Source organism: Prionailurus viverrinus, chromosome E2 (assembly GCF_022837055.1).
Source record: "Prionailurus viverrinus isolate Anna chromosome E2, UM_Priviv_1.0, whole genome shotgun sequence".
Taxonomy (NCBI): Eukaryota; Metazoa; Chordata; class Mammalia; order Carnivora; family Felidae; genus Prionailurus; species Prionailurus viverrinus.
This window is the reverse complement of record NC_062575.1, coordinates 41,303,174-41,312,252: the sequence shown is the minus strand read 5'-3', so window position 1 is coordinate 41,312,252 and position 9,079 is coordinate 41,303,174. Positions and strand designations below refer to the sequence as shown.

The following is a 9,079-nucleotide window of genomic DNA, read 5'->3' as shown; positions in this document are numbered from 1 at the left end:
CAGCGGGACGGCTGCAAGGAGGAGAGCCCCCCGGCAGAGCCGGTGGAGAACGGCAAGGAGCTGGCGAAACCCATGAGCAGCGGCCTGAGCAGCAGCACGGCCATCATCACCGACCACCCGCCCGAACAGCCTTTCGTGAACCCGCTGAGTGCCCTCCAGTCGGTCATGAACATCCACCTGGGCAAGGCTGCCAAGCCCTCCCTGCCCGCCCTCGACCCCATGAGCATGCTTTTCAAGATGAGCAACAGCCTGGCCGAGAAGGCGGCCGTGGCCACGCCGCCGCCCCTGCAGTCCAAGAAGGCGGACCACCTCGACCGCTATTTCTACCACGTCAACAACGACCAGCCCATAGACTTGACAAAAGGGAAGAGTGACAAGGGCTGCTCTTTGGGTTCAGTGCTTTTGTCACCCACGTCCACATCCCCGGCAACCTCCTCATCCACGGTGACAACGGCAAAGACATCTGCCGTCGTATCATTCATGTCAAACTCGCCGCTCCGCGAGAATGCCTTGTCAGATATATCCGATATGCTGAAGAACTTGACAGAGAGCCACACGTCAAAGTCCTCCACTCCTTCCAGCATCTCCGAGAAGTCTGACATTGACGGGGCCACTCTGGAGGAGGCCGAGGAGGCGACGCCCGCGCAGAAGAGGAAGGGCCGCCAGTCAAACTGGAACCCCCAGCACCTGCTCATCCTCCAGGCCCAGTTTGCCGCCAGCCTCCGGCAGACCTCCGAGGGGAAGTACATCATGTCCGACCTGAGCCCCCAGGAACGCATGCACATCTCGAGGTTCACCGGGCTCTCCATGACCACCATCAGCCACTGGCTGGCCAACGTGAAATACCAGCTTCGAAGGACAGGTGGAACAAAGTTCCTCAAAAACTTGGACACCGGCCACCCCGTGTTCTTTTGTAATGACTGCGCGTCACAAATCAGGACTCCCTCCACGTACATCAGTCACCTGGAGTCACACCTGGGCTTCCGGCTCCGGGACTTGTCCAAACTGTCCACCGAACAGATTAACAATCAAATAGCACAAACCAAGTCGCCCTCAGAAAAACTGGCGACATCCTCCCCGGAGGAGGACCTGGGGACCTCCTACCAGTGCAAACTTTGCAATCGGACCTTTGCAAGCAAGCATGCGGTTAAGCTTCACCTTAGCAAAACACACGGGAAATCCCCAGAAGACCACCTTCTGTACGTCTCTGAGTTAGAGAAGCAGTAGCGTTTGCTTTTGATTAAAATGACTGTAATTTGCTTTGAGGGAAACTGTTGCAGGCACCTTAAGGCCCCTCTGTCTTGTTCTTGGCACATGCTCTTATTTTAAGTGCAAAGAAATCACTCTGGGCAGGACTGTTTTGTATAACTGTACAGTGTTTAATAGAGGTGCATAATCAGCTGTTGTTACTGGTAAAATATGAAGGTTAAAACGCAGTGGCAAGTGTTTGGAACTTTGTGTAAATGGGATTGAGTTGTGAGCATCCCCCCGATGCTTCAAGCTGCATGCATTAACAGACAGTTTAATTAAGCATTTATAACGAAATCGGGCACACTTTTTCCACGCGGCTCGAGTGTGCTGGCATTCCTCACCCTTTCATCTTTAGCCCTCTGAGTACTTTGAAGCACTTTTGCATTAATTTGGTTAAAAAAAGAAAAGAAAATAATAATAATGTATGAAGCTCTGTTTTTTAAACTCCTTACCAGCTTAGTTATAATGAATAATATAAACCTCCATTTATGCAGGTCTGCAGGGGTATAACACGCCTTGAAATTTAAAAGAATATTATTTTCACATTGAAACATAGATGTATATATTGTATAGATTTCAGACTCTCTTATGAAAAAATGTGATTGTGGTTAAACATGACCTTTTTTCCTGCATTTATAGCAACAGTGTTTTATGTACCTGCTATGCTCTGGGCATAAGCCGTGCCTATGTATAGTGTATATTTCTTTTCCTTTTTTTTTTTTTTTTTTAAGGTCTATGGTTTTGTTTTGTTTTTTTTTTTACATGCAAACATTGTAAATTATACAGAAGATACCACAGATAGCATTTATAAAGTATACAGAAACATTATCTGAAAGCAAAGTATGATTGTTTGTTTTCCTATACAGTACATCTATATTGATAGAGGTTCATGTTTAAATTATACATATTTATTAGCATCATGTTATCATTTGTTTTGAGCAGTCTGAATAAACGAGGCCAGGAAATACGTCCATGGCAGGCATCATAAATATTTTGCACATGATTTTTAAAGGTATTTATTAGAAATCAAAGAACGCTCAAAATAAACTCAGTGCTCAAAGGGTTAAGTCTATTTGAAAAGGAGAAAAAAAAAAAAGAAGAAGAAGAACTTGTACTGTATTTCCTAAGCATTGATAAAGCCTTTAAAATGTTTGTACTGTAATACTTTGCTTAAAAGTCATGAGGCATTCCGTGATACAACCTCTTTCACTTACTTACCAGCCCTCTTGGTTGCTATTTCATGTTGTAGGATGCCTTTTTATTTCGATTGGTAACTTTCTGTTTTGTTCTTCCTAATTATTCTCCCAAGATCCCACACTGCAGCTTTATCTTTAGGCTTATGAAAGGTAACCCGTGGTTACCGGCTCTCCAAGTGATTCTGTTCTCCATTTTTGGCAGTTAATTTGCAGAAGTAACTGACAGCTGACACCATATGAGAACCTATGTATAAAATATTGGCATGTAAACAGCACAGACACTGTAACACACTCTGTGCCCTGTTTTGTTGTTGACAATGAACCACCATTATGTGACTCTTCCTATAACCCTTTTTTCTACGGCAGCATTAAAATTGTCTTTTTGCTATAATTTTGTGTTGCGTTCACAATTATGTCTGAAATGTGCTACGACTAACGAGCACATTAAAATTAAATTGTATGCGATCTGTTTATGACTGAGTTGGTTGCTGTGTCTGCCAGGTGCTGGCAGTCGGAAGCTGCCCGTAAATCACGGGAGTTTTAGTGAACTTTGGCGTTTGGAGAGCAGGGAGCCCTCTCTCAGAGGCTGCGTGGACAGAATTCTCCCCGAGAATAAAATGTTAAAGAAAGGAAGACATTTCACATGAGGTTAGCTTCTCTCTGCGAAAGCGATCCGCCAACAGAGCGGTGGAGGGGCTCCAGGTCGACACCTGGTGGTCCGCGTGGGGGCCGGGGGTTTGGTCTCCCCTCTGGACAGTGAGGAGTCAGGGCCCCGAGCCCTGCAGGAGGCAGGTGGGGGAAGGAAGGTCTTTGCAAGACTCAGCGCGGGGCGGTTCCTTCCTGTTGATTCGGGATTTTCGAGTCGCAGCCACAGATAAGGAGGTGTGCAGGGTGGCGGCGAGGGGGGGGGGGCGACCGAACCCGTACACGGGAGGAGTGGGGAGAGCATTTATATGATAATCACCAGCTTTTATTAGCCCTGGCAAATCATGCCAACAAAACGCTGGGAACATCATGTAAAATTGTAAAATACCTTTATTACTACATTCAAACTACTCTTGTAGTTATGCAGAATCGGAGCTCCTAACCTAGAATTATACAAATGAGAGATGTGTTACATCCATGTAATGCATAAAACACCTCAACTTAAAAGAAATACTCTTTTATTAAAAATTTAAATGAAACCCTTTCAGAGATGTTCGGCAACACGCCTCCGTCGTTTTCCTGTTCATCCCCACCCCTTTTGTCAAGAGGAGTCCAAAATTTCTGTCTGATCTACTTTCTCTCGGCAGCCCATGTCTCTCCGGGTTTTTAGAGAGAACCTCACTGGAGTTGCAGACGGGTTTTTGGCAAATAGGGAGTGTCTTTCTGGCTGTGCTCGCCACACAATTGGGCTGTGCCTGCGGGCGGGGCACAGAGGGCTTTCCCTTCTGGGTGGCGGGCCCGGCTCCCTCCCCACCTCCTCCTTGGCCTGCCCTCATCCCTCCTGGAGTAGTTGTGCGCCCCGTGGGCCTTTACCTGGGAGGCGTGTGGGGCACAATGCCTGTCTCTGGGGGCCCCCCGCCCCCCCCCCCCCCCCAGAACCTGGCTCAGGGGACAGCACCCTCCCTCCCGTGCCTTCCACATCTTCACATCCTGGAGCCCAGATTTCCACTCTTGAATTTTTCACAGGTTAAATATAGCATCGGTTTATTAGAATCCAAAGTCCTGCGTCTAACAGATTACACTGACAACACTTCCATCACCACCAGGGTCCATGTGGCTTGAAGGGAGATGGGGTTTGTGCAAGTGAGGGTGCCCCCTCCCCCTGCCCCCCCCCCCTTAACAGTTTGGGAGAAGAACCTGACATTCTGCCCATCTTCTCTTCACCCCACCGTGGGATTATCTTCAGGACTTTTCACTTTGGGCGTGGGAGTGAGGGTTTAGAGCCAAGGTGGGTACCAGGTGATATCACCCATTTGGCACCTGGGGTTCAGAGCCAGGAAAGGGGCGCTCATAGGAGCGGGGCCCAGAAATTAATGTTACCGCCGGAGGAAACGCAGTTAACTGGGGAGTTCAGGGCTCTACTCAGGATTGCGATTGGCAAAGTGACTGTTCACACCCCTCACCCCCCCCACACCCCCCCCCCCCCGAGCCACGCATCCCGGGACGGGGTGGGGGTGGGAGCTGGCTAGGGCCAGTGTTAGTCTCCGATGGCCTCGGAAAGGCAAGGCCAATTTGCTCCGGAGGTCACAACCCCCTCCTGGCCGCCGCCCGGAGAAGCCTTCCATTCCCAGCCCAGGATGCCTCTGGTTTTCCGGGGACACAACGGCCAGATGTAAGGTGGCGTTCCGAACCTGAGGTGGCTGTGCGCTGGGTCTCCGGCTGGCGCGGATAGAGGGTGCCAGCGCGGGCACGGCTGGGGCCTCCCGGTCAGGTCTCTAAATGGGCCGTGGGAGGAGGAGGGACGGTGCCAGTGAGGGCGGTTTTAATCACAGGTATGTAGGTGACCCCGACCTCACCCCGCCCAAGCCCGGGCTTGTTGCGGCCCTACTGTATATCTTCCAGCCATCGCATTTACACAGTATCTTAAAATAACATTTGTGATAAATGTGCAATTTAACTAATTTATGGTGCTATGATGTGCTCAGGGCTACATGCAAGATGAAAATCTTAAATGGAGCTTGAACAGCTCACTTCACAACAAGAAATCAATATGCCACATCTTAGCTATTCGCTGCAGTCAACATTTAGCAAAAATATCAGTGATGTATCTTTAAGTTTTAGGCAGCAAGAATTCTATAATTAACCCAAATCGTACAGAGTTAGAGAGAGTTGGGTATGATAAGGACCCAGATCTCCCTGGCATCTCCGTTCTATTTTCATTCTGCAAAAGGAAAAAAAAAAAAAAAAAAATATATATATATATATATATATATATATATATATTGATAGCCAGCAAAGAGGCGCTTCTCCCCAGGGTGTTCTGTGCTCAGGTCGAAGCGTGAGCCTCCCCAGCAGAATTCAGGGCTGTGGTCCCCACCACCTCGGAAGGATTTCTTTTCTCAAGTTCAGAGGCTCCGGCTAGGCTAGGCTAGGCTAGGTGGACTGCCCTGCCCCCAACCCCTGACCACCTGCTGTGCCACAGGCCTGGTGACCAAATAAACCCTGAGAAAGAAAAAAAAAAGGCTCTATTCCCTATTACCAGTGCCGGGGAGAGCTGAGCTCCTTGAGAAGCAGACAGAACCCTGAAGCCGGGAGCCTGACCGTGGAGAAGGACAGGCGCTGATAGGAAGCAAGGCTGCATTTCCCAAATCCGGTGTTAAAGCTGTGGTCTCCAGAGATTTCCAAGTCATCTAATAGAGAAAAAAAAAAAAAGAAAAAATTAAATGATTTCATTTTTTCAAGTTCATCTGTGAAGTTCTTTTGAAATTGGAAAATTGCGATGGCATTTTCTTCTGTTGACTATTTAGCACAAAAACAATACACTTCGTATTACAGGAAGCAATCATAAAAATGAAAACACGCGAACCTGGCGCCACTCTTTAATAATAAATACTTTAACTTTAAAATAATAGCTATTATCCTTTTAGCTAATGGAGAAATTACCATTTTTACTCTGCCGGATAGTTATTCTTTTGGTAATAGAAACACTAACCTTTTTTCTCCCTAGGGATTTATTAGTAAGCACGTGTAATCTTTGGCAAAAGGAAACCTGAAAATGCATTTCCCGTGGGACCCCGCGCCCGTCGATGCCTTTCAGCCTGCAGCTGACCTCGGGAGACCTGGAAAAGGTACTCATGCTCACGTGCCCGTGCATTTCTGGGGTGCGCTGGCCTTTGCAAAATAGGCTATAGTTAGCTTCAGAAACAGTCTCACTCCTTTGGGGAAGGCTTCGGCTCTGTCTCTTAGCATAAAGCTTCTGGGAAGAAAAGCTCCTTTCTGACAAACCCCACCTTCCTGTGTGGTGCGGCAGCCTCGTCGCAGCCGAGGGCTGGACTCCCAGTGTCAGCGCGGGGCAGCGGTCAAACACGGGGTTTTGTTTCCAGGGAGGTGCTGATTTTCCTCGCACTCCGCTGGGTTTCTCCAAGCCCGAGGGAGATGCTGTTGGACTTAAAGGCACCATTGTTCTCTCCCCAAGGATTTGACAGGAGGCCACCCCCAGGAGGATTTGAAAGGCAAGCAAACCCTGTAAGGGGTGGGCTCGGACAGTTGCAAGGTCATCCCGAAGCACCTTTGATTTGGGACCACGTTCCCTGCCCGGCCGAGACAATGGATTTGGCAGATTGTTGGTCAGTGGCCCGATAGTCCATGATGTCTGGACGATCCCAGACAAACTGACGGTGACTCACACACCAGGCCATGGCTTTGGACATCGGGAGTGACTTAAAGCAAAGTGAGCGGCTTCTGAAGGCTCAGCATTCAGGGGTCTGTGCCCTACCACTGGTCCAAAGAGTCCGGTGTTTTCCAAATTAACCTCCAATGATAGAATATCAAAGGAACGGCTTCTCCACCACCTTTGTATCATGTCAGGTGCTAATATATTCTTAATAAATCATTCCTGATGATAATGATGATGAGCAAGGTGACCTCTTTCCAGAGATTAACATCCACAATTAGCTACTCAGGAATTAGGATACACTGTTATTTACTGTCTCACCCGTGCTGTTGAATAGAGTGGCCACCAGGCACGTGTGACTGACTACTCAAACTTAGATGGAATAAAACCAAACGTTGAGTTCTTCAGTCATACCGGCCACATTTCAAGCACTCAGTAGCCACATAAGGCTTCGTGGTTACACTTTTGGGCAGCGCAGATATGGAACATTCTCATCATCACAGAAAGTTGGTTTGGGCAGTGCTGTTTTTCCTCCGTAAGAGCTCATGGCTTAAGCGTGAAAGTGTGCTTCCAGTCCATGGGCATTTCTAAGAATCCTTGCTTCGCCAACATGGACCCGGGCAACGTTCTCGTGTGCTAATATCCGATCAAAGCCAAGGACACACGTAATTAACCTTGAGCATAAAATTATAAACAGAAGTGCGGGCATCAGTGTATGAAGTTGTTGATCATTCCCCCTGCTGTGGATATTATCTGGGCTGCAAACTCCAAAGCCCAGAGAGCTGATGGATGCGGCCATGACCTTGCTCTTGCCCTTAGCTGGCGAGGAATCCAGCAGTCCCTGTGCTAGTCTCTGTGCCCAAGTGGACTTGGATCCTTCTCTGGGGCTTGGAGATTCGGACGTGGCCGTGAGGCTGTCGTGGCTCTTAGCCCCCACACGTGAAGATCGGGAGTCTCGTGACCCCACACAGGCCCTCAGAGCCCCCACGTCCCAAGGCTTCCAACTTCTCTGTGCAGCCCTAGGCGGCAGCAGGAGGGGGTCCATCCCTCTCTGTCTTTAAAAATTTAAATATATAAATAGGACTTTGGAAACGACTTTTAAATTTGGGGGGGTACGTTTGAAAAATTATTACGTTTCAACGTCTCACTTCTATTATTATTTTTTTTTTTTTCCCACAGCAGGATTCCAGGGACACATTTACGACCGTCATAATTGTGAGTTAGAGATCTCCCAGGCCAAGTGAAATGAAATTACGAGAAACTGAAATCTGTTTTAATTGGAGCATTTATGGAAAAAAAGAAGTCAGACTGGCTGCTTTTTCCTTTATGTGACTCTTCGGTTCATGGCTCTACCTGCGTCCGGAAACCAGGGCTGGCGAAACTTGGGCCGTGACAGAGCAGGGAGGAAAGGAGAGAGAGGAGAATGAGGTAGGTGTGTCAGGAAGGAGTCATTTTCTTAGCTTAAAAAAAAAAAAAAATGGAGGTACAGTCGCCGCGGTTCCGCCTCAGTGACCATGAAACCGAGTCGGCAAAAGCTGAAGGACCCGGCTCCTGAAAGCCTCATCAGGCCTTGTCATCGCTCTAATGAATATCATTTAAATTGCTTTGTATATTGGTGGAGTTTGGATGTCGATTTAATTTGTGCATGTGTTTGAGTTCTTCTGCTTGGCTAGGCTAACAGAGAAGCAGCCGCCTAATGAAAACTGAGTTGGTGACAGTGTGATGTGCTCCAACCCAGTCAAATGGGTTTGAAGGGTTGCAGCGACAGCTCTCAGAAAAGAAGTCGATCTGGCCAGGGAGAGCGAGGGGAGGCTTTCCCGCAGCGTGCGGACCTGCTGGGCGGTGTGGCCCGCTCGGCGTGGCCGTGCTGCGGACCGCAGGCGCGGTCCTCACTCTTGGCCCGGTGCAAACCGCGGTCCAGGCCCGGGGCACCGCGCCTGTCGAGCCGAGGTCCCGGGAACACCCCCCTTCCCTGTGGGTGAGCGGCACACGGGGGATCGTGCGACCTCTTGAGTGACAGATGTGACTCGGGGCCCCCAGCTGAGAGAACACGGCATCTTCATGTTTGGACGCCCAAAAAAAGCCAAGGGCTTCTCCCACATTGTTGTCACCCCAGCCATCCGGGGAGGGGAGCAGGCCGGGAATCCTGTGGGGCTTCTGTGTAGATGGGGCCCAGGGAGGAGCTGCGGCCCGCCAGGGTCCCCTGTTCCTGTCGGGAAGGTCAGCCAGGCTTCTGTTTGCAGAAACATTAGAACGACAGGCTGAGCATAAACCCCGTCGCCTGCTTACTCCCCACTCAGTCCCTTATGTCCAA

General features: G+C 49.1%; 1 protein-coding gene across 1 annotated transcript in view; it reads left to right on the top strand.

Moving 5' to 3' along the window:
* The window catches only part of TSHZ3 (teashirt zinc finger homeobox 3), a 70,744-nt gene extending 67,906 nt beyond the window's left edge, over nucleotides 1–2,838 (top strand). Inside the window, exon 3 of the mRNA XM_047836028.1 lies at nucleotides 1–2,838. This exon is cut by the window's left edge and continues 1,988 nt beyond it. Coding sequence (XP_047691984.1) covers nucleotides 1–1,227 — 1,227 coding nt within the window. The 3' untranslated portion in view covers nucleotides 1,228–2,838.
* The last annotated feature ends 6,241 nt before the right edge of the window (nucleotides 2,839–9,079 follow it).